General features: G+C 39.4%; 1 protein-coding gene across 5 annotated transcripts in view; it reads left to right on the top strand.

The window, feature by feature from the left end:
- Positions 1-25,352, top strand: part of depdc5 (DEP domain containing 5, GATOR1 subcomplex subunit) — a 93,795-nt gene that overhangs the window by 63,865 nt on the left and 4,578 nt on the right. For 3 of the 5 annotated variants that reach the window (XM_028824386.2, XM_028824388.2, XM_028824390.2), the window contains 9 exons: positions 2,258-2,341; positions 2,482-2,614; positions 3,838-3,946; positions 4,197-4,424; positions 7,841-8,010; positions 11,035-11,206; positions 11,854-11,914; positions 12,432-12,514; positions 16,891-18,295. In XM_028824386.2, the coding sequence (XP_028680219.1) occupies positions 2,258-2,341; positions 2,482-2,614; positions 3,838-3,946; positions 4,197-4,424; positions 7,841-8,010; positions 11,035-11,206; positions 11,854-11,914; positions 12,432-12,514; positions 16,891-17,186 (1,336 nt within the window). In that variant the 3' untranslated portion in view covers positions 17,187-18,295. Of the gene's footprint in view, positions 1-2,257; positions 2,342-2,481; positions 2,615-3,837; positions 3,947-4,196; positions 4,425-7,840; positions 8,011-11,034; positions 11,207-11,853; positions 11,915-12,431; positions 12,515-16,890; positions 18,296-25,352 lie in introns of those variants that run through there. The other 2 variants (XM_028824389.2, XM_051921245.1) reach the window with 2 other exon arrangements.

A 25,352-nucleotide genomic window follows, 5' to 3' on the forward strand; every position in this document is an offset into this window, starting at 1 on the left:
ATCGGCCAGTTCTGGTAAGGTTCCTCGCACCATCACCCTCTGCTTCCTGTGTCTGAGCCAATTCTCCACCCATCTAAAAACATCACCCTGAACTCCCACTTCTTTTAATTTGATGTCCAATCTCTCATGTGGCACCTTATCAAATGCTTTCTGAAAGTCCAGATAAATAATATCATATGCTCCACTTTGGTTGTATCCTTTTGTTGCCTCCTCATTGAATTCCAGCATATTAGTAAAACACGACCTCCCTCTTCTGAACCCATGCTGATTGTTCCTAATAACTCCTGTCCTTGCCAGGTGTTGCTCAGTCTTATCCTTAATAATTCCTTCCATTAATTTTCCTGTGATGCATGTTAAGCTTACTGGCCTATAGTTGCTTGGATCTGCCCGGTCACCCTTTTTATATAATGGGATGATATTTGCCATTTATTATGTTTATTGGTAAATTCCACACCTGAGGCCATCCAAGGCCCTTGAAATCTTAATGTCAGTTGGTACCTCATCTTTGAAGTGGTAGCCCATTCCTTTTTGGTAGTTACTAGCATTAAAGTAGTCTTCACTTTATGTAATGCTGATATATAATATTTCTTATAGCACAGAGACCAAAATTGCCAGGAATATTCTAGATGAGGTCTCACAAGTATGTTTTTTACTATTCAAGATAACATCACTTGAACAAGGAGAAAACTCCATACAGGCAGTTTTGTTGGGTTGTGATCCAGTCCTAGTACTATGAAACTCCTTATCACTTTACCATTATAAAGCTTTGTAAATTGTTGATTGGTTGGGGAAAAAAACAGATGTAGTATTTTGTGAGCAGACAAGTAATGTCTTTTGTTTTTTTTTTTCATTTTTAAGAAGAGTTTAATAAAGTTTGCACTATGAAGTAAACTTGCCTTGCAAAATAAAATCTTTCTTCTTCAATACATTGCTTATCAACCATGGATCTGCATGGGTTAATCGCATTATCACTGAGAACAACCACCAAAACTTAGCAGTTGAGGAAATGTTGCTGTGATGTAAACATGGAATGCCTTTTTTCTATTAGATACATTCAGTTTTTTTCTTTCTGCTTAACAAATTTTTTTATTGGGTATTCTAATGGCTATTTGGGTGGAGTGGTGGCTCTGAGGGTACGAATCTGCACTGGCCATCAGATGGTTGCTGGATCAAATCCTGTAAATGACAGAAGTGATTCCAGTCCTTTGGGCCCTTGAGCAAGGCCCTTAACCTGCAATTGCTCCATCCTGGGTATGATATTAAACTGCATCCAGCCCTGCAAGTAGGCCCTCCAACCAGCAGGAGAAAACCTGGGGTTTTTTGGCAGGATTGGCTCTCTAGCCACCATAAAAAACCTCACACTGGTTCCTTTCCATCTGAACTAATGTGGTGCTGAGGTGTCACTTGTTGTATGGCTGCACTTGGGTCCTAATCTGGGATCCTGAGGTGGTTCGTCATGTGGTGGGTGTGGCAATGTGTTGTATTAGTGCAAGCTCCTAAACTCTCCTCTCTATTCTAAAAGCTTCATTTATATGATCAAATCTGTATATAAAAAAAACCTATGTTTATTGACATTTGCGTATGCAATACAAAAATAAATAACACACAATGTACATGGATATATATTTTTACAGTCTAATGTAATATTTCCACCAGTTTCATCTTGTCCAAAACACAGCAAAATAAGAAAAGAACATATATTTTGGCTGAAACAGTGCTGTTATATCTGTCTTGCTGGTACAGAATATTGAATAAATGTTATTTTTTTAGCTTTAGTTGCTAAACTGAAACTTAAGTTTGATACAACTCTGATTATTTGCCAAAGTGTAACTTTTTTTGCATTTAGCCGTAAATTATTTTGAAGACTGAATTGTATAAATGTTCATTTTGAAGGAGAGAATAATTCAGCACACTGCTGTTGGACAGCTCCCACTAACTGACATTACCATGTGACTATAAGGAATGCAACTCATTTCCTACTGTCTGCTGATCATTTTGGGCATCAGCTGAATGAATATTTTTTCATGTTGCCAATATTGCCGTAGGCATTGCCATGCATAATTATCTAGTTTTGTATTAATATACTGTATGTTGCAGCTTATAAGAGCCGATTAAATCTGTTTCTATGTGTACACGGTATGTGTTTGTATGATTTAAAAATTAGATACTTAGGTACATGTATTGACCATTCACAAATGATGAAAAAGGATGTTGGCTTGTGGGTGGACCAAGCTAGTACATAATTTTATATTTACAGTGCTCTGCAGTCTTCAGGCTCATCCAGCTTACTCACATCCTCTTCTTCTCTTTCGGAGATCCTCGAAGCCATGAAGCACCCAAAGTAAGTACAATTTAAGTTGCTGTGTATGCTTGATGAGCACCTTCTAGTGTACTTATACAGTACATAGCTACACTATTTGTTTCTATATTAATTTATATGCTGAGAAATTTGTTTACATTTTATACCACATATGTTTTCAGCACTGGAGTCCAGTTGCTCCCTGAACAGAAGGGTCTACCTTCCAACTGTTTCATCAGTGCAGAGGTTGTCCACTGGCTGGTCAATAGTGTGGAGGGTATTCATACTCAGGCCATGGCGGTTGACATCATGCAGGTGCCATGTTCATTATTCTTATTTTAGCTAGTGTATATCTCTGTGATTGCACTTAATTTTTGAAGAAGAATTAGGTATGATTTAATATGGAGGTGTTTTTGTACTTGAGACTCTTCTTACAGAGCTGTGCCAAGAACACACCTGCCAGAAGAAGTATAATAATAGCCAAACAACTGTAACTGGCTTTTCTTTGTTTCTGAGGTGCAACAGCTGAAACTGAGGTTCTCCATAATGTCTCTTTAAACAGATTTGTCTGTTTCCTAAGGGTGAAAATATTTTTATTCCACAAGTATCAGAACCAGATGATCCACAACAGCAGTCATGGGGCAAAGTTATATATATTCTTCAGGTTTACCAGTCACATATAAAAAGAATAAATAAGAATGACAAACTTGCTCTTCCCATCAAATATTTGTACAAGCACAAATAGTTGGTCTGCTGTCACCTATTTGGGGACAGAGCAGATAAACCGTTCTATTGATTAAGTCACATATTTCCAGGAATTATCCAGGAGGACAAAAAAAATCTTACAGGAGATATAAGCACTGAACCCACCAGCAAGGGTCACTTCCAGATTCCAGCTTTTTCTTTTAAAGGTGGTGATCCTTCATGGCTGCTGTTTGTGGTTTTTTTGGGCTTCTGTAGTTCTTTCAGCTATCGGTCTCTTACTGGCTAACACTACCCCTAGTCTAGGCTTTAGGATTGGATCCCAGTATCTTTGTTCCAGGCTAAGCTCATATATGTTTATTGAGAACTATTATGACAGTCCCTACCTTAGAACAGCTTGCGAAAAGATATTTCTAGCAATTACACAAGAGTTTCAGTGACATACCTGTAGCTCTAAGAATGATTATGGTACACAAACCTTATCACCACACACCATGCCAAGGTCATGCTGCTAAAGAAGTGTGTAATATAAAAATGTGCCATCAAGTCTGCTTGAGATATAACCCAGCAGAACATGAGCCAGATATGAGCTCTTGATTTGGAAATTCTATTTGACCGCAGTGTGATCTGTTTGTGCTCACTGATTCATGCTTATATTGGAGTAAGTTATTCTTTAACTATATGAATATATATAACCAAGAAGGTAAAATGTAAAGGACCATCAAAGCTGCCATCTTAGGTGAATTCAGTGTCTGAGGGCTCCTAATGTAATATATAAAGAAAGCATGCAAGTAGCAGTACCAAACCACAACTTAACATATTTTTACTTTCATCAGAAAATGCTGGATGAGCAGTTGATAGTTCATGCATCTGGAGAGGCCATGAGGATCTTTGTCTATGGGTTTTACTTCTACCGCATTGCTGGAGATCGGGACCTTGACCGAGGTGGGCAGTGCCAGAAAGCACGCAAACTAATATATATTAATGTCGTTTTGGATATCTATCCAAACTATAGGATGGACTCTTCTTGCAAGAATGTTTTATGCTTCTGTATTTTAATGTAAGAGTTTTTGGGAATGAATCATTTTACAGATTAGTTATGTTTCAGGCTTGCCTTTCCTGTCTTCCTAAATATTTTTACATACGTCACAGTTGTGGCATATTCTTAACCCTGTTCTGCTCTTGGTTGTTTCAGGTCAAGGAAGCCAGCAGCCACCAATCTGGCATACAGCTGCTGTGGAAGACTTTGGTCTGTTTCAGCGGAAGTGGTTTGAGGTGGCTTTTGTCATGGAGGAACGACCACACTCGGATATTCCTGTCTTCTTCCTACCCTGGCTACCCAGCCGGCCAGCGTCCTATGCAAGTAGGCACAGCTCGTTCAGTCGCAGTTTCGGAGGACGGAGCCAAGCTGCAGCTTTATTAGGTAGACACGTGAAGTGGGCCTGGCCGGGCCCGCGAGGGGTCTGGTGAACAAGAGGATGGTCTCACATGGGCATTATGCAAACCACATATGCCTGCCCCTTTCTTCTTGCCACAGCTTTTTTTGTTCTGAGAAAGCTGTGGGGCTCTGTCAGAGGCTTGCCTCACAATGCAGCAGTGTGCTGAACTAATAGACTTCTATTAAGTACTGCCTGAGTTTTTATTGCCAACTCGTATCCTGCAACAAGGAGTCTGAATAGTTGCCAGAGGCATTATTATACAGTTTTTTTGTGTACAGATATTCAGCCTTTCATGATTATGGCTCTTTGACCTGAAAGAGATGTTGTTAATGATTATTGTTGTAGATAATAATTGTACCCTTCACATTTCATCTCTTTATTTGGAATTCTACACTTCAGCTGTGACTCAGGAGTGAGGATACAATATTTGAAGCTCAACATTTTTATTTTTAGGGGTTAGTCTGAAGCTTCCTTGTAATATTTTGTTATTAAAATACATTATGGAGAGCTCCCGTTCTTTTTACAAGAATTGTCACTTTCTGTAAACCAGAGCAGAACACCCATTAAGCCCTCTCATATTTTTCCTTTAACCAGACATGATCTTTTTCATCTTAGTCTCATCTCAGAGCTTAACTCTAAACCATTTTCCTTTGCCTTGCTGGGTTCTTCTACTTGCTCATAATATTATATATAACCTTTCATTGAACACAGAGGCAGTAAATTTGTGGAATCATTAGGGCTTTCTACCAAATGCAAGCTTGTGGCAGTAAACAGTTTGAGACCAGGGCGTTAATTAACAAAGACTGGCAAGGCAGAGTGTAAAGAGAATAGTAAACAGTGGTGGTGGAGTGGTGTTGATCAGAGCAGACTTTAAGTTTGAATGAATGCTAGAATAGGCAGTTAAACTCGCCACTTGAATGTATCAAATGTTTGTTCTCTCCACTTAATAAGTTAAGATTTGTGTTATTATATAAATTGCATAGTTTACCTTTTTATAGTTGTCATCTACAGTGCAGAAGACACTACCTGTTTTCTTCCAAACTGAAGGTATGTCACTTGAGCTTGGAAGGCTGGTGTAGTATATGAGTCCAGCTGATATCAGAGAACAATGTTTTATAACAAACGGTAATGGTTCAGGGACTTGGCACACATCTTGTCAGGACATATGGCTACAGTGAGTTATGTATGTGTTCAGAATATGGTTACGGTCCAAAGAAAGCATCCTTCACAATGTTAAGAAGATGTCAAGGGGCCTAGACTGTAAATTGATTGAAGGGAAGCAAACATTCTATCAGCAAACTGTATACAAAATTAAATAAGCCTGTGGAAATATTCCACATTGGCAATAACAAAAATGTCACAAATGAGTTTGTATCCTGCAGGCAGGCAGAAGGGCAGAGTGCCCTTTACTCAGAGCTTTTTCTAACCTTATTTCATTTTTGCAGTTCATGTGTCACCATCTCGTCTTTCTCTTGCTTGGGCCACCCCCCTCGCAGCCCAGCAGCACCCTGTGATGTCCTGCATGCAGCCCTAGAATATGAAAGATTCCTTAGAAAATTCTCCTCCATTCTAATTTTAACCCCATAGATCTGCATGCCTTGTTTCAGTGGAGCTGGTAATTGTATCCTGTCCTTTTGCTTTACTTAGTACCCTTCTGTTGAGTGTTTTGGTGGGTGTGTATGTTTTTGCTTATAATTATTCACTGACCTGGAGAGTGGTTGCAGCATGGGCTAATGGTACAATTATCAGACAGGAGAACAGTGCACACAGCAAATTGGACAAAGATGGGTCCGACCACCTTAAGTTGTTCACTTTTATTGCTATTGGAGATGAAGATAAATAAGGGTTATCTGATACCAAATAGCAAAGAGTGTGTATGAACATTAAGAAGCAATACAGTGTTAAATATGGCGAAGAAATATAAGTAAAAAAGAAAACTATTTGATGTACCCCCAATATGACCTATTTATCGAAACTAAACTGAACTTCTGAATGAAATTTACTTAAAATATTTCAGTTGGGACAGATAAGGAGCTAATGACTCTTTAATGAACCTAGAGCCCGATACAGAACATGATGCAGTTAATGAATCGGCTTGGCTAGAGGGTAGACCCAAAGCAGACACTAAGCATCACTTTCCCACCATAATGTAGTTAAAAAGCAAGTAATATTTTATAGAACTTCTAAAATATCAAGTACTCATCCCCAAGTAAAAATATTGTCTTTAATCATAAAAATCAACATTACCCCCAATCTGACATGTTTGCCATCACCACTTCATTATTGATTGCTGCTTTGTAGGAATATACCTGTAGTTATCCATTATCTGATGCCTCATTTTCAGACTCGAGCAGAGTTGTACATGACTGTATTTATAATTTAGGTAGTGTTTTTCCTAGGTTTTCTACCATTTTATGGGGTGAAATGAACTTTCCAGTTGACTCAATACTGAAGCTAGAAACACATTTGTGTTTGATGGTGTAGAATTGAGTGACATCACAGTACATGAAAGGCCTTTCATACTTGTGATGTGCATAAATGAGAGTTGCTTCGGTTTCTAGTGCTTGTATAGGTGCATATGACAGCATGGACTCTTCTTGTTGTTAAGAACAGTTAACAACAGTGTACTAAATGAAACTTAATTTGCTGACAGAAAAAAAGTCACTTTAAAGTTTGTACATATTCTCTGTCATTAATTCGTTACAAGCCTGGATGGATGGATAATTCATTACATTGCTTAACTTTACTGACTAACTTGGATTTGTAGATGCTGCTTCATTTTTGCACCATTTAATTTACTGTATGAGATAGATGGACTATCGTTTTAAATGTTTCAGACCTAGTTTATGTAATACTGAAATAACACATATGCAGTAAAAATGTAGACTTGCTTTGCCCATAGACAATTCTCAAGGTAACAAAAATACTTTTGAACGTTTGGATGAACTTTTCCTTTAAAAGCCACTAGCCATAACAGACTGAAAGCGTAGACATGTGCTTCACCATTCCCTATTTCTTAGAGAGCTGAAGTTAAATTACAGGAGGTTACTGTATGAATTGTGGTGTTCATACATTCTCTCTGTGCCCATGTGAATTTTCTCCAAACACTTCAACTTCCTTCCACATGTAGGTGATGTGCATGTAATATTCATTGGTGATTCTGATTTGGCATGGTATATTAGTGCATGTGGGTTTATGTGTGAATATGCCTGGTGATTAACAAAGGCTGTAATTCACCCCAGATGGGACCCGAGCTAAAGCGCTGCAGTGGCAGACACCTACCACCAGCAAATCTGCAGTAAAAAATATGGTTTCAGAAAGTGGCTGGCTAGATGAGCATTGATTACTCAGCCCAGCGCTGTAGTGGGTCTAAATTGTTGTCTTTGTTTTTGTTCTCCAGCTGCTACAGTGCCCGACCAGAAGACAGTGACTTTGGATGTTGATGTAAATAATCGCAGTGATCGGGTGGAGTGGTGCAGCTGCTATTATCATGGCAACTTCTCTCTGACAGCAGCCTTTGAGATTAAGTTGCACTGGATGGCTGTCACTGCTGCTGTCCTGTTTGAAATGGTATGTAAGAGGCAGGCATTGATTTAATTGTGTAAATGCATTAATGAAGAAGTAAGAGGACGTGGTTGAGAAGAGAGGTCCATCATTGTGTATTTGAAGGTGTAACAGAAAACTGAGCCACAGCTGCAGGACACAGAGACTGGAGAAGCTTAGTATCAATCATAGTTCTTGACACAGATATCACGAAAAAGAAAATATGAACAGACATATGAGTAGCTCCACCAAAAGCACACTATATGAGTCTTATAAATATAATGAATTATTATTATTATTAATACTTAATCAAATTAAGAAACAGTTTTAGGTCCCCATACCTTAACCAAAGTTTAATTTATGTGACAAATTTTAAAGACCTATGCATCATGTGTATTGTATGGAATATAGACAATTTATAAGTTTAATAAGGTGAGGGTAGATAGACCATTAACAACATTGTATGGCAAAAGAAAGATTTTACAACCTGCTTTAATCATAATAGAAAGCCAAAGCATTAACTTAAAAACTAAATTTATAAAGTTGTTGTTGAACTTTTCTGTGTAGTGAACCAGTTTTTCTCAATTAATAAACAATCTTTTCTATATTCTGCTTATTAACAAGCCTCACTAATGTGCATGTTTTTTCTTACCTAGACGAGTGTGGTATTAGTGTGTGTAAATGTTTAACTGTGTGTGCATTTTCATGGGGTTAGTGTAACTTGCCAAGTTAATTATGGGTTGGCTTATTCTCACACTCTAAGCTTACAAGTCTGATTGAGTCGCTAGTTTCAGCTTAAACCATACTCCTTGGATATAACCAAGACACAAAGGCTGACACATTTTCAGAATGTACCTAGATATAATCTAGATCTACAGACTGTGACATGCTCTGGTCCCCAAGAATAACCTAGACACACTGATGCTGATGCGCTTTGGGCAATGCCACTTACCAACCAATGATGTGTAACTCCCAATGTATAGTCCTGTTTTAGGATGACTCCCTCAGCTTACTAACCATGTGAGAGAGAAAGTGGCAGCCACTCCACACCGGCTGTCCTGTATTTACTTTATTACTGTATTCCTTCTAGATGTACAAAGTATAGAAGTTTAAAAGTAAAGTAGTATTTATTATAAATAGTACAATATCAAGTGAAATAAATTATCGAAAATAGTGAATAACAGCAAAGTCTAGATGTCCGTGCCTAATGAAAAATAAGCCCTTGCTTAAAAGTCAGCAGAAGCTTAAACAGTACTTTCTTTGAAATCACAGAAACTGAAAATTATCAGCAGAAAAGGAATATCATCGTGGGCAACTTGTTCAGATTCAGCATTCACGCTAATGCATGGACAGCGTCTTTGACATCCAGGTGGATAGTCTCTCTGATGGAATTGGAAAGTCCCTCTCTAATGTCTCTGTCTCTAGGATGGGTCATTGCTAATAACAGTAGGTGTCCATGGGGTACTGTGCCTCGTGATGTTACACACAGATAATTGGCTAGCTACTCTAGTGATAGGCAGCTCTGCCTAAAAGCTTTCATCACAAAAGTGTGTACAAAACACATTATCAAGGCTGCTTTGTTTTTGTTTTTTTTCTTCAGTTCCTTCTTCCATCTAAAATTTTAGTTATGGAATATCTGGTCATTCTAATCTAAGATTATAATGTAGATAGTATTGAAACAAAATATCTATAGAACTTAAAAAATCAAAACATATAGAATTAAAAGTGTAACTTATAGCATTACTATTCTAAATGTTTTACACCATTATTCTGTTTAAGACCGTCATCACAATTCGTCTGAGCACGATCTTCTAAGCGAGACAGATGGCATCACGCTTCATATATAGTGCCTGCAGTCACAAAATAACTGTCCACTCCCTAACAGTATGGTGAATCAGTGTCAAGTCAAGTTGGGGAGCATGCACTAGTACAGTGCGTTGCCGCACCCACTACACAACGATACAACTCGGGATCCCGGTTTGCAACCCCCCAAGCAGACACGCAATCCAGTCCCACCCTCCGGAAATGACCCTCTATATGCCGCAGCCAGGTGTTACGTGGGCAACCCCTTGGCCTGGTCCAGCCACTTGGGTCCCCAACAATGAGGATCTTACGAGCCGGATGACCCTCGGGGAAACGCGCCCTCACAATGCAGGTAAATGTGCCTCATTCGGGACTCCATGAGCAACCACTCATTTGACACAAAGTCAAACCAGCGGTACCCAAGGATTTTCCAGAGAGACACAATACCGAAGGAGTCCAGTCTTCGTCTCAGGTCACTGGATAGCGTCCATGTCTCGCAACCATATAGCAAGACAGGAAGCACCAAGACTCTAAAGACTTAGACCTTTGTGCTTTTGCATAGATATAGGGAGCGCCACACACCCCTTTCCAGCGACCTCATGACCCCCCATGCTCTCCCAATCCGTCTACTGACTTCATAGGAAGAGTAACCAGAGACATGAATGTCACTGTCAAGGTAAGTAAAGCTTTCATTTCAAGGAAAGCTCTTAATTTTACCAGTTAAAAGTTAAGGCCCTTAAAGCCCAAATGAGTGTATGGTCTCCCCATTTGCAGGATAAACATAAAACTAAATAATGTGATATTTTTTGCAGAATTAAATATGCTTTTCACTTGTTTGCTATTTTAACTTCACTAAAGCAGCTAGATAATGACATATGTGAATTATCATATTGGTTAGTCCAGCTGAAAGTTCTTATGGTTACAAATGATACCTTCTTGATAGCATTATATAAATCCTTAATATGTTCATGTATCTTAGCTGCTTTGCAGAGTTTGTGTAATATACCTGCATATATACTTTATGCACTTAATGTTTTTTTTATGTTTTGTTGTATGGTTTTGTGGTTTATTTTATGCTTTCTGAAATGTTTATTGCCCTTTGCACTTCTAAGTGAAAGTCAAAATGAATTTAAATAGATTAAGTGAGGATGTTGGTATAATAATCAGGATCTTAAAAAATCAAATTTCTGAGCTCAATAAAGAATGTATACCACAAACTTTAACTTTAAAGTTTTTGCTCATTTCCAGGTCCAGGGCTGGCACCGCAAGGCCACATCGTGTGGGTTCCTCCTGGCCCCTGTTTTAGAAGTGCCTTTCGCCTTGCCTAGCTATCTGTATGGAGACCCACTGAGAGCACAACTCTTCATCCCTCTCAGTGTTACCTGCTTACTGAAGGAGGGCAGTGAACACCTTTTTGACAGTAAGATCCTATGGGAGCCTCAGGACTGCTACACACCCAAATCACATCAGACATCTGTGTTTTACTTTCCTTAACATTTCCTTAAGTTGTCAACTTTCCTTAAAATACATTTGAGCCACTTTTGAAACAACATTGCAAGAAACATAACATTTTATATGTCCGCTTCCATGGGGTTTATCCATGAGATCGTGTTGCAGTTAGGGAGCAAGATTTCTGTAGGAAACGGTTGGTGCAAGGGAAAGAATTTATAGGGAGACTGCAATTGTTTAGAGACTCTGTATAGTGCAGTTGTGAGAGAATGAGATGGGTAGAAAGACTACAGTTTTGAGGGCAGTGTCTCTCAGAGACATTAACGTTTGTTTGTACAATTTCCTCTGAAGCCCACAAGTGTATATTGGAAAGCATGGTCTCTGGAGACCTTTGGTATCAACTTTACTAGAAGCGTCAGTTACAATATCTGAATGATGCAGTATTGGAGAGAAATTGTGGACAATTTGGTTTTTGAAGAGCTGGGGTTTCAAAGAGATCCAGAAATTGCTTGGGGAGCAGCATCTGTAAACTGAACACTTTTGGGGAAAATCAATATGTTCCTGTAAATGGGAATGAATCTGAGATGCTTTTTTTTTTTTTGCTTTTTTCTTTTGCAGATTTTGACCCTGAGTCGTATCTTGACAGAATGCAGCTTTTTCAGGAGGCAATTCTCAACAGGTTACAATAAGATTTTACATTTTTGTTCTGTCTTCTGGGGGTTTGACATGTTAGAAGGTTATGCCTGCAAATTGGGAGATGGAGGGTTGAAAGGGTGTTGTCACTCTCTTTATGAAGTGGCTGTCTGCTTTGAATGCTAATGCTGTTTTTGGAGACAGGCCAACGCCCTGCTGCTTGCCAGTGCGTGAAGCAAGCAGAGTGTCTGCTTTGTATAGCAGCAGTAGAGATGCAGTGGAAACATTCCCTATCTAATGGCAAGAATAACGGAGTGCTTGCCATCTGTCTGGTTGAGGTAAACTCCCTAGCAGCAATTTTTAAAGATGTTTAGCATAGTCCTGGAGCAAGCTGTGCCCGCACTGTGTAACTGATTTGACTTAAAAGTGTGCCTCTAAAATAATGTAAACAAGATTATATAAACACACAGGTTTATCACATCAAAGATCCTGACAGCCCACATGCTCGAGAATGACTAGCTTCCACATGATATCTTCTGATTATTGTGTTTTTTTTTTTTTAGGTTTGGGTTCATTCAGGACAAATATTCTGCCTCTACCTTTAACTTCCCCTCTGAGAACAAGCCTCAGTACATCCATGTCACAGGTGGGTTATCAGCCAACTATGTGAACCTTATAATTGGGCATGATGTTAGGATATGACAATTTATGAATTGTTGTGTAGAGTGGGTGAACAGTGCAGTGAGAGATATAGTATAGATACAGATATACAGTATATTCAGTGATAATGAAGAACTGGATAATTCCTCTTTGCTTGTATCCCATTACATTGTCCAATAAATCTCACTCTGTTGGTATTATGAAGCACATATTTGTTTGAAAATTGAGAATTGTAGGAATGCCAAAAAACATTCTCAAGAGTGAGACACTTTGTAGTGGTTGAGCCCTCGGCATTCAGCACAGTGTTAGTTGGTAACATTAAAAATTTAGGTGCATAAACTGCATTGTTTTATTTTTTTACTACTTCATTTCTCTCCTAACTTAGTCTAGCCATTCATTTTATCCTTTAAAAAATTATATGCTTGTGCTGCACTCATTAAAAAAAACTGCAATGTCTGAAATTATTTGCCTTCAATATGCAGACTTAACTACTCTTGTCTCTCTATTACAAAAGAAAATCTTGCGACGAGACATGATGTTCTGAAGAGAGACAGGGAGACACTTCAGAGAGGCAGAGACACTTTCACTTCTCGTGACACGGTCAAGTCACATCATACTGACATCCATTGGAAGCATGTTCCCGTGAGATGGTGACCTAGGCAAATAAAGTAATAATCAGCCCGGAACAAGTGGCATTGAAAACCTTGCAGGTCCAAATGGGGTCAGAAATAAAAGACAAAGAGTAAAAGACAGTAGAACTTCATAAAGACGTTCAAAAACGTTGCCATGATACACATGCAGAGCAGGTTACAGATTATGAAAGCAGTGGAATTCAAAAGGCTCAAAAAGAAAACCTTGATGCGATACACACACTGAGCAAGTTCAAAAATATGACAGTACTAAAATTTGAAAGTGTCAAAAAAAAGAGCGTACAGATCACATTCACACAAACAAATGGAAATTATTACTAGGTGAAATAACGGAACAGCAAAAAGAGATTGCTTATATGGACATAGGTGATATGTCAGAAGTATGTAGATATTGTAAGGCTTTAACGCTTCCAAGTCGGAGACTTGTAGATCATCTAATTCGTGTTGCCATCAGGGAAACGTACTGCTGCTTCCCAGTGAAGAGGCGTTTCTGCAAGAATTCAAAGATATGTTGTTTGATGAAAGTGAAATCCGCAAACATTACAGGCAAAATATACGCGTCTACAATCATCTTTTCTCGTTCGCATCATTGAATGCACAGAACATTGATTTACACAATAATGGACCATACGCTATGAGAATCTGTGTTCCCACAACAATTACAGCCATGGCAAGTTTAATTTTGAAAAAAACACAGTTTGGTCAGGTGAATCTTTATGATCACAGAGAAGCGATGCAACATACAATTGAAAGAATTAAACGATCCGACGTAATACAAATTATACAGACAATAATGGATACACATCCATATGTCCAAAAGTATTGCACTTTACATGAAATTTATCAGCAAAACACGGACAAAGCCATTTTCTTGGATTTCTATATGAATCCGAAAGATCACAGTCAGTTATAATAAACCAACATGTAACGAATTGTCAGCAATAATAATTGCAAAAGACTGAGCTATCAAAGACAGAGTAGATATTCGTGCATTTCCAAAGGCAAAGCATGATTCGTCATTTATGTCAAATACATCGCCATATGCCGACCCTTTACTCTTTCCTTTGCTTTTCCTAGATGGTGAAACAGGATGGTTGTACAATATGAAACAAACACATTCAGAAAAACAAATAACACCCACACAATATTTCAGGTCAAAATTACCGATATGTTCCCATGTATTTAACCCACTTCTATCATCTCAACATCTTTCGCAACATTACATTATTAATTCATATGAAAAAGTCACAGCTAATCGTCTCTTCTTTTTTTAATCAAATCAAGCTAAACTTAGAACGGATATGCAAGGTCTCATTGATCACGTTTAAAATTCACATATCAATAGTTCAGACACATTCAAAATAGGTAAAGCAGTAATATTACCATCATAATATCAATGTAGTCCAAGAGCATTGCAACAGTTATATCATGATATAATGGCAATATCCAGAACTATCAGTCAGCCAGATTTATTTCTTAGTATGAAGTGCAATCCACAGTGGCCAGAAATCTGCAGTTTCTTGAGAACAATGCCACTGTCTACATCGGCTCTGGATATTCCTACTTCCGTAAGTAGATTGTTTTATCAGAAAGTCTTATTTTTATGGAATGAACTCGAAATGGTATTCGGTCATAAATTAGATCTTGATATGCCATTTGCATTAAAATGTTTACAGTTTCCCATGAGCATAGCTTTTGCAATGACAACATATCATAAGGACAAACATTTGAAAAACTTGGTTTATTTATAAGAGACAAAGAAACAATATTCACTCACGACAAGTTATATGTTGCATTATCACGCTGTAAGACCAAACAAGGAATCAAAATTCAATGCAAACTTGAAGAAAAGTTCATTCCAAATATTGTTTTTACTGAAGTTTTAAAATGAAAAGTGAACATAATGCACATGTAACGATTCCCATGAAAAAAAAAAAAACACTTTAAATTGTATTTCCACAGGACCAAATCTGGGGGTTGGTGAGCCACCTAGCATTGTATAATATCAAACTTTAAAAAATGAAAGCTGCAGAACATTGAAAGCAGACAACATTTGGTATGAAAAGAATTTGAAAATGCAGAATAGAAAGATGCAATCTCAGAGATAGTAGAGCCAGTGGATATTAAAATATGATTGATGTAATCACTAGTCAAAAAATATATTAGTTTATTAATGAGATTAAAGGATCACACTCCAAGTTGGCCGGCTAGCAAAGCACTACATATAAAAGCATATAAAGAGTATATTTTTAAATTTATCAACTTTTATTAGGATCATTCCCTTAAGAGGTAAGAATATATAATGGACTCTGACTACCTTAAAGTAAAGCTGTACAGACATTTGGCAGGATCACCAACTAAACATCAGTGACTTCAGACAAGGTGTGTGTCTAAATCACAGTGTTGATACAAAGGGGTTAGACTCCCAGGAGATAAAACTACATAATAATGAAGTCCAGCAGGGTAGGTGCCCAACCATTCCTGCATGACTGGATCAGCATACTAAAATGTTAAGCTGCACAATGCTGAAATCTATTTGGAATAATTGCTAATGCTGTAGGCCTTCAGTTCAGTTAAATGTGGCAGATTCTGTAATTATCATCAGCACATTTACTGTATATCTGACAGGGTCAGACATATGACAGGTAAAAAATGACAGATAAAGGATAGAGGAGAATCAGATTATTGAAATCTGAATGGAGTAATCATTATTGAGTATGGAATCTGGCATGTTAACAATAATATTCCCCTGGGGTGAAATTACGTTAAAGTGAGACAAGATTTAGCAAATCCAGTCATTAAGACTGAATTTGGTTTAAGGATGTTGATGTCTGATCAGTTTTGCTTCAAAAATATCAGGGTTTGAAAGTATGAATCTGAATCCTTAGAGATAATCCAACAGGATCGTCAACTCTGACAAGATTAGTCTAAGTATTCTTACCTGGCAGGATCTCATTTCCAAAGAGTGAGGCTACAAAAAGTTGAGATTTGGCTGGTTCGGTATGTCTTAAAGACAGAAATCTGGTAAGGGCAGATTCCCAAGAGGTAAAGCTGTGAAATACTCTGTTCTGAATGGTTTGATAATTAAGGACAGAGAACTTCAAAAGATTGAAATCTGATAGGATGAGTCACCAAGGAAACAACGCTGCAAGGCTATGAATTCTCTTGACATTGTTCTTTAAATAAATGAACTGCAGTATATTGATATTTGAAAGGATGTGGCCCCTAGTGTATGGTTGGGTGGATGTGTGTGTGTGTGTGTGTGTGTACCCTGTGATGGACTGGCTCTTTCTCCAGGGTTTGTTCCTTGCCTTGTGGCCCAGGTTAGTTGGGATAGGTTCCAGTGGGACAAAGTGGGTTAGGAAATGACTGACTGTTTCAGGAGGCACATCTGCATGATACTGAGATCAGATGGGATCTGACACTATAATGTAACTGTGCCAGAAAACCAGATCTGCTTAAACCAGATCTTAAGCTGGCAAGGCAGCAGCTTTTAAAAACCCTGGCAGGATTTGTCTGCAGGGGTTCTGTGGCTGCAAAATGCTAAATTCTGATTGGAATGGTCTCCTGAGGGTAGCTTCAGAGTACTTGTATAAAATCTACAAGAGTTGTAAAGGTTGTTAAACATAAACATGGCTACAGAGCGCAGTGTTCTAAACTGGTTCTTGCTATGTCATGCTATTCAGTTGGTTGTTGTTTGCTTTGTCCATAGGCACAGTTTTCCTCCAGCTTCCCTACTCCAAGCGAAAGTTCTCTACAGGACAGCAGAGACGCAGGCGCAACTCCACCAGCTCTTCTACTCAGAGCCTCTTTGGGGAGGAGAAGATTGGCTATAACTGGGCATACAACACAATGCTGACTAAGGTGTGGCGCTCTAGCGCTACGGGTGATGAGAAGTTTGCAGACCGCCTGTTAAAGGACTTTACTGAGTTCTGCAGCAACAAGGACAATAGACTAGTGTTGTACTGGGAAAACTGTCTTGAAAAAATGACTTCCAGTGCTCCATGATGAAGCAAGCTGGATCACTTTAAGAAACTGAATGATATGTGTTAGTTAGTATGCTTCTCCAGGTGAGAAGGAGCCCCAAAAAATACCTCTTTAAAGATAGTGAGTTTGAAGAAATAGTACAATTAGTTGTGTGGCTCCATAACCAGCTTTAATGGCCAATTTCATGTACATAGCTACTGTGGGCTTGGCTGAAGAATTTTAATATTGCCTGGCTTTGTGCCCTTTTGGGACACACTCCCTGGCTGGAGCACCAGTTGGTGGGCCCTGCTCACTACAGCAATGCTAGACACTGGTGGGATTTATTTATATGAATTTTTACCCCTTATGAGTGACAACCCAGAAACTTTGTCTCATATCCAGTGTCTTGTGCACATACCCTAAATGAGTAGGAACTCAACAATTTTATCAAAAAGGAAAAAATGGTACAACTTTTTTTTTTCTTCTTCTTCCCATAGCCCCCAGTACCACCTATCACATCTCACACACACCCCAACTTTACTCCTGGGCATGGTAAGCTAAATCACTAACAGGTATTTAAAGCATTTGACTGTGAGCCGATGTGAGCCACCTTGTCTACTTACAGTGTGGTGAGTGTTCTTACAGATCTAGCTGGTGGTTTGGGAATAAGGACGTTTGGTGGTCCTTTAGTTGTAAAGCTTTGTGTAGTTACTTCCAGTTTGAATGCAACAGCTGAACTGGCTTTGTACTAGTATAGGGCTAGGGTGGTACCTGGAATCCTGCCTGTATATTCCATCTTCAAATCTTTGCATGTGAATGATGTGTCAAGAAAAATATATATTTTTAAACCGAAGAGTGGAAAGTCCTTTTTTTTTCCCTTCTAGTCATTTACTATCTTGTAAAAAAACATTTTGGAAGACCTTAACATGTTAAACGAGTATTTTGAAGCAGGTGGGGGGTGGAGTTCTACAGCACTATTGTTCACTCAGTGTTAATTATTGTGTTTTCTTTTTGTGTTTACTCTTCTTGTTAAATAAGCATACCATAACATTGTGAAACATGCTTAATCCAATTGTGGGTCACGAGGGTTAAACAAGCAGCAAAAACAAAAAGCATGCCTTCCCAAAACTGCCCTGCCCACCACACCCCAGTCACAATCTCTGTATCCCTTGGCTTCTGTGACTCACTCATGACTAAATGCTTGTTCTCGTTATCCCCACAGACAAAGCACTTCTGTGGCAGCTAGTAAACAGAAGTGCTGGCTGCACGTGGGAAATCCCATTCCTGAAGTGGTCTGTCCACCTTAGAGTAGCTCAGCTGGTTTAGTGTTCTGCAGCAGAGAACGATGTGTATGCCCCAACAGGAGGGTAACCACATTACGCATAGTACTACACAGTTACTGAAGCAGTTCTCTTTAGGAATTCACACTCCCTCAAGCATTTATGATGTCACTTTTTTTTTTGTTTTTGTTTGATTAAGAGGAGTGACACCACGGTAGATCTCTCTCATTGCAGGACTAAAGGGCACTAGGTGTGGTTTTAGTGTACAGCCTTGGGATAACTCGGGTGGTGGAAAAATGTTTGGTGTTTGTGCCTTTACTGTTGCTTTTCTTCACATACTGTAGGACTCAAAAACCCTCTTTCCTAAACCCATTGACAACCTCTCCTTTTTTTCTTCTTTTAAGCTACAGAACTACCTAACCCAGTGTTGCTTAGGTTAAAGACAATTGAGTGGTCATATTGAGACTTATTGGTGTGTCACCACGGCATCTGTGTTTTGACCTCCATAGTCAAATTTCAGGATTGTGTGAAGCATGGTCCAGCGGCATTTGGCTCAAGTGAGGAACCTTTGAGTAGTGAGGAAAGTGCTGTATATTGTAAATGTAAAGACATTATTATCATCATTATTATTACTACCCCCACAAAGGTACTTAAACAGTCACTGGTCACACTCATGCACATATATGCTTTTGGTCACACAGAGTTAATGTAAAGTTGCCACATAGCCTAAACAGAATGCATTTTGGCAGGAAGGCCCTCATGGAGAAAAAAGGAGAATATGCTAACTCCACACAGCAACCAGGCTGGGATGTGAATACTGCAAACTTGACTTTGCTTGAGTGTACTGATGTTTATAGGATAGTCCTTATAGTGAGAGGACCATCAGAAAACCTAGCTAATACAGGTTTATAGGGTCATTATTACTCGGTGAAATTCTTTAATGTATGAGGTAATCAACATGCAACAGGTTTCTACTCTCCAATGCCATGATTAGTGAGTATAACTACCTTATGTTAAAATGGTTGTCTTCCTTACCAAAAATAACGTCAGAATTTCACTAAGGTTTTTTGATTTTGTTAATACTGTACTTAAGAAGCAATTCTGTTACTGAGATCCATATTATATTATCCATATTACTAACCGAGAATGGTAAACCGGATATGGACGCAGGGACCTGCCTGTGGACGCAGGAGACATAGTGCGCAGGCGCCACACAAAGCTCCCCTCCCCAGAGTGAAACGGGAGAGACTACGAACCGTCTGACATGCCGCAAGCAGGATAAAGCGAGGTCAGAAATAAAAGACAGAGTAGGAAACAAAGTAAAACGTCATAAAGAGGTTAAAGAACGGGGCCAAACACGTGGAGAGCAGGTTACAGATGATGAAAACTGGAATGCAACAGCTTCAAAAAAACCTAGGCACGAAACACATGCACAGCGAGATACAGAATATAAAGACTGAAAAAACGACAGTTAAACGTCCACACCACACAGCGGAGGCAGACCCGGAAGGTGCAGGCGCCTACATCACGCGTCGGAAGGCGTGGGAAAGTACGAAAGGCAAAGGCGCCTACACAGCATGGTGAAACCCGACATAATACGGATTGCGCAGGCATTGCCGCCATATTGTGAGTGGCACTAATGCGTAGTGAGGGCGCAGGCGTCACCGCCATATTGTGCGTCTAACTACTGCTGAGTAAAGTTAGGAATAATGTGCTGCTTGGGATCATACAAAACGCCGAACGTGACCCACTGTCTGAAACTGCGGAGGCAAAGCAGGCACGGGTTCAAACCAAACAACCTTGAGTGACGGATATACGCCTACAACGCGCGTCTCAAACCGCAGAAGCAGGGCATGCACGGGTTCAAAACAACACAAGCTCCTACAACGCGCGTCTGAAACTACGGCTGCCCAGCGGGCACGGGTTCAAAACGCCGGGGTTAGGCGAGCGAAGCGAGCAGGGGGCGAAGCCCCCTTGTATGACCTAAATTAGTTGCAAGAACTGACAGCCTAGTAGAGTCATGTCTTGTCTTTACACCCTAGAATATAGTGATGTGTCACCAAGGTCTCTGAAAGGTTTTATTGGATGGTTCTGGGTATTTTGGCTGTACTGAATGGAGATTACAAGGCTTCAGTAATATTAGTGGTTATTACTGAGCAATCAGAATTGATTTTAAACAGTAGGAAGAAAAAACGGCCAGCTTTGATTTGGTTGAGCAACAGGTGATCACAGGCTGCCCTGCAAGTCACAGACATCCAGTTTTGCTACCTTTTGGTAGCTCCCTGTGGAGCAACCACTGCTGAGGGTGACCTTGTGAGACACTGTGGCAGAGTGGGGAATCTTGATTTACTTAATATGTTTAGGCGCACTAATAGAAAAAATGTTGAACTTCTAAGTTGGCAAATTTCTGATGCAGAAGATTCCCAAACGCCTCTTTAAATCTATGGGCATGTCTGTTACTATACTTTGCTTGCTTACGATATTGTGAAGATTTAGGTGGTCGGCTTTTTAAGCTGAGACATAATGAGAAAGCATTTACACAATAGTGAAAACCTGATTTAATATAACTTGCTTAATTGGGGGTTAAGGACATTTACACTGATTTGTCCCAAAATATATACAGTATGTATAATTTATTTTTTAATAAAAGTAAGTAAATAGTTATGTATATTTTATGCTTCCATTAATTCATGTCTGATTGCAACTACAGTTTTGACCTGAAGGGACAATTCCAATGGTCACAGAATGAATTTTTAATCCAAGTGTACATCAGTTGAACCCAGTCCTCCCAGTCATTACTTACCCTAAACTATTCATCAGTCTTTCTATTCTTTCTACAACCTACTTCATCTACTTCAGGATTATGGATGGCACCATCTAGCACAAGACCTGAATGGACCTTTACTGGAGTTCCAGTCAATCGTAGAGCCCTCTCACACGCGCCTATACTCAGTCACGTACAGCCAAACTCACGTCGAGTCATCTTTTAACTCTAACCTTACCTTCATAGACAAAGGCAGCTAAGTGACTTTTATATGAACCCAGGGCTCTGAAGCTGATAAGGTGAACATCTCCGTTACCGAAATAATATGTGTGTGGGTATATATATATATATATATATATATATATATATATATATAATATACAATTGTTACAAAAAATCCCAATTCAGACTATGAAAATGTTTTAGTTCTGGGAGAATTTTGCCATTGTATTTTATAAGGAACACAAGGACAGATAGACCTTAGACCGTAAAGATGTTGAAATATCACTGCTTACTGTACTCTTTCTGGTTGGTACTGGCACTGCTTGTGTGCTTAACTACAAAGATTTTAAACAGATAAGTTTGACCATGCCTCGCAAGACTAAATCTTAACTACTATTCTTAAAAGTCATCCAAATGAGCAACGAATCACAGGAGACTGAGCAGTCTCACAAACATCTAATAAACTTATTATAGAATGGATTAGCATAGCTGACTTACAGCTCCAGGAGACCGGGTTTGAACTCCGGCCTTATTACTGTATTGAGTTTGCATGTTCCCCTTGTGTGTCTGACCTTTCTTGTACTTAAGTTTCATCCCATATTTCGAAGATGCACACATACACAAGATGCAATGGTGATTGTAGACTGGCCAGCCATTTATGGTACCCCTCAAGTGTTGGTTCCTGCATTGAGCCCATTGTTGCTAGGATTTCCTTAGATGCCCTGTGACCTGAAATGGATTAAGTGGGCTCACATACTAGCCAGCATACCGGTGTAGTAGATAATTCTGCAGTCCCACATCTCTTGGGTCTGTGTGGTTCTCTTTCTCTAGTAGTATGTGTCCTTCAGATGTTCCTGTTCGGTATTTATTGACTTTACACTGATCCCAGTATAGTAAGCATGCCCTTTGATATAATGTCATCCTGTGTACCTGATGCAGCCTCGGTGAACCTGTAAGAGGATTAAGGTGGATAAGTCACTGGATGGGATGGATAAATAGTGTGATATAAATTTGGTTATTCAGATTACTTCTCTTTTCTTATGTTCTGCTCAGTCCTGACTTTTGCTTTGCTAGTAGCTTGTGGTCTGGGATAAGTGTTTTATATATGTATATATATAACACTTATATGTATTTTATAAGTGTTTTATATACAGTATGCTGCCATAATGAGGAGTATTGGTGGCAGTAGGGGAGATAGGCCTGGGCTGCTAATTAGCCTTCTGCTCTCTATTGCTTGTCTTCATGGTAGTTTTTGATTCTGGCTACTTGTCCTGTAAGAAGCTGGTCCTTCATTCAACTTAGGTTAATCCATTCTCTAGTGTGTTATCAATGTGTCTGTAAAACACATAACTGAAGATTTTGATGTAGAAATGTCTTAAAAAAAAAAAAAAAAAAAATTAAGTAGGGTCCTTGGCAAGCAGTGTTTTATAGACAGTACTTTAGGGGAGTATTGACATTTCACTTTCCAGCATGAAATTCAATCATTGCAGGCAGGTTGCTGAACGCTGCTTGTTACTAGGCAGATATCGGTCAGCTTTGGTGTTCACTTTCCTGCAGTGTTAAAGGTCAGGCACTCTTGTTTGCTGTAAAGACTTGGACCTTGCAGAAGCAGTTTGGCTACAGACTCTGCCTTCATTCATATACACGGAGTTGCCAGATTATTTGGCACAACTATCTAGTGGTGTGTTGGGCCTGCTCTGGCCTTTGGGACAGCATGTATTTAACTGAAGATGCTGGATATAATGTTCAGGAATGCTGTACCATGCAGAAGTGGTTGTGCTGGATTGGTCCATCCAATTTTTCATCAGTCAATTTGTGATGCTTCTGTGCCCACTCAATTCACATTTTCTGCTGAAAAAAATCAGTACCCAACATGGTCTAGAGATGTAACCCATTCAAGACAAAGTCTGATAGCATTCTAACATCAGCGCTAAATTCACATGATTTGTATGGCAGTTGCCCATCGGCTTGCTGATTCTATTCTTTCCATTCTCCTTTGAACCCTCTGATCCACAAGCCGTTTTCAGCGATAGTATTGCTTGTCACTGGCATTTTGCTTTTTTGCAACATGCTCTGTAAACCCTAAAATAAAAAAAAAGTTGTGCATGAAAATCCCTTGGTTACATCTGCTTGGGAGATGATAGACCTAATGTGCCAACTATCATGACATAATTCAAAGTCACTGAGATTACTTCTTTTGGCCATTTCAGTGCTCATTTGAACACTGGCAGTAGAAACATTGGTCTACTTGATTTATAGCACACATTGCTATTGTGACATATGATGTATTATTATGTAGAGTTTGTTAGAAGGAAGCAATACAGTGTACTATATAAGCTAGTGAAAGTAGGAGTTCCCAGTGAACTGAATCATATTCTAAAACTGACGTGCTGTCCTTGAGCTACCTTGTGGATTGCTGCTACACTCGAAGGCTATCCTGCAGTCATCTTATTATTACAGTGGGAACAAGCAAGCACCGCCAGACTTCACGCACCCGTCATCCTCCTGTACAAAGGCAGGCACCCTTTGTTTAGCTATTTAAATAGTAGCCACATTTAGACCAGAAGGGGATAATGAATCAACCAAAGGCATGTGTGTCATCCAGAGGTATGGTGCAGGTTCTGTGTGTACCTTTGAATGCAGTGAGCTAATCGTCTCGGCTGCTAAAATCTCCTGGCTTCCTGTGGTGTGTGAAGGATTATGCTGTGTGCCGTTTCAGTCCCAGCCACAGATCTTCACACTGTTAAGACTGAATGTGATCAGAAAGAGACAGCGAGCAGGAACAGGCAGATACCAAGATGAAGATGAATCGGGGGAGTATGCCTCACCAGAAGAGTATTATTATGCTGGCACTTCGTAATCACATCCCTGGCATTTGCAGGAGCGTCTGCTGCGGGTTTATCAGAGTATTTATTATCCAGGCCTGGGTTCTTGTGGCATCTTTCAGTAAACCTGCCTGCTTTTACTTCTTGCCTCACTGTGCCCCCTCTCTTCTCTATTCCTGGTGTCCAGCCCTTTATCACGTTATTACATATAAAAGTGGGATAGTTTGAGCTCTATGTATGTAAAAGCCCTCCACATCCAAATTATTAAGGCTTTTTTTGGCTCAGGTGTTCAGAGACCCTTTCTGCTCTATTGCACTCTAACAATATAACCCCCCATAATTCCTCTATTCTCTCACAGGTGCAACATTTTTGTGGATGCTTTCTCAAAATTAGACAGGGTTCATTCCGGCACTGCTTTCTGCTCTACACTTCAGAGTCCTGCCGAAGAGCCACAGGGGGAGTTTAGGTTAAGCCGCATCTTTTTAACTAATGCTTGTGCTTTAATGTCCTGCATTTTTGTTTCCGGCCATGTCCTGCTTGTTGGGTGTGGCTCAGGGTACATTTCTGCATGTAGGGGAGCTCCTGAGATTTGACAAATCCCAACTGCACTCAGTTAAGAATCCTCTTTCTCTGCTGTACAACTAATGTCAAAAATCTACCTGCCCTGCTCTCATCCCAGTGTCCAAGAAATTGGAATAATTTATTGGGGGTAATATTGTGGTAACTCTGGAAGACTACTTTTGCTGTAAAATGAGAGTCTAGGTTTTCTATACTTAGTAAAATGATAATGAGTGTGTCCTGCAGATGTTTTCTCATGAAATTACTGAAGCAGACTAGATGAGACTTAATTATTAATTATTAAAAATTAATCAAGCTAAGCGAGTGTTTGTGCCAGACATACCCACCCAGGTTGATGTGGCTGTTTTAAAAAAACTCGGTAGGGGTCATAGACTTTGCCATGGTGGTGTGGTGCCTCCTGCTTAGTAAATTGTGACTTTGAAAGTGATTGAAGCAGCGACATGAATTTCTGTGGTCACATGACCTGACTGTCAATCCCATGACTGAGAGAAGCATACATTTAATATGTTTATCTTTAATATTTTTGCAGTGAGACCGT

Source organism: Erpetoichthys calabaricus, chromosome 18 (assembly GCF_900747795.2).
Source record: "Erpetoichthys calabaricus chromosome 18, fErpCal1.3, whole genome shotgun sequence".
Classification (NCBI taxonomy): Eukaryota; Metazoa; Chordata; class Cladistia; order Polypteriformes; family Polypteridae; genus Erpetoichthys; species Erpetoichthys calabaricus.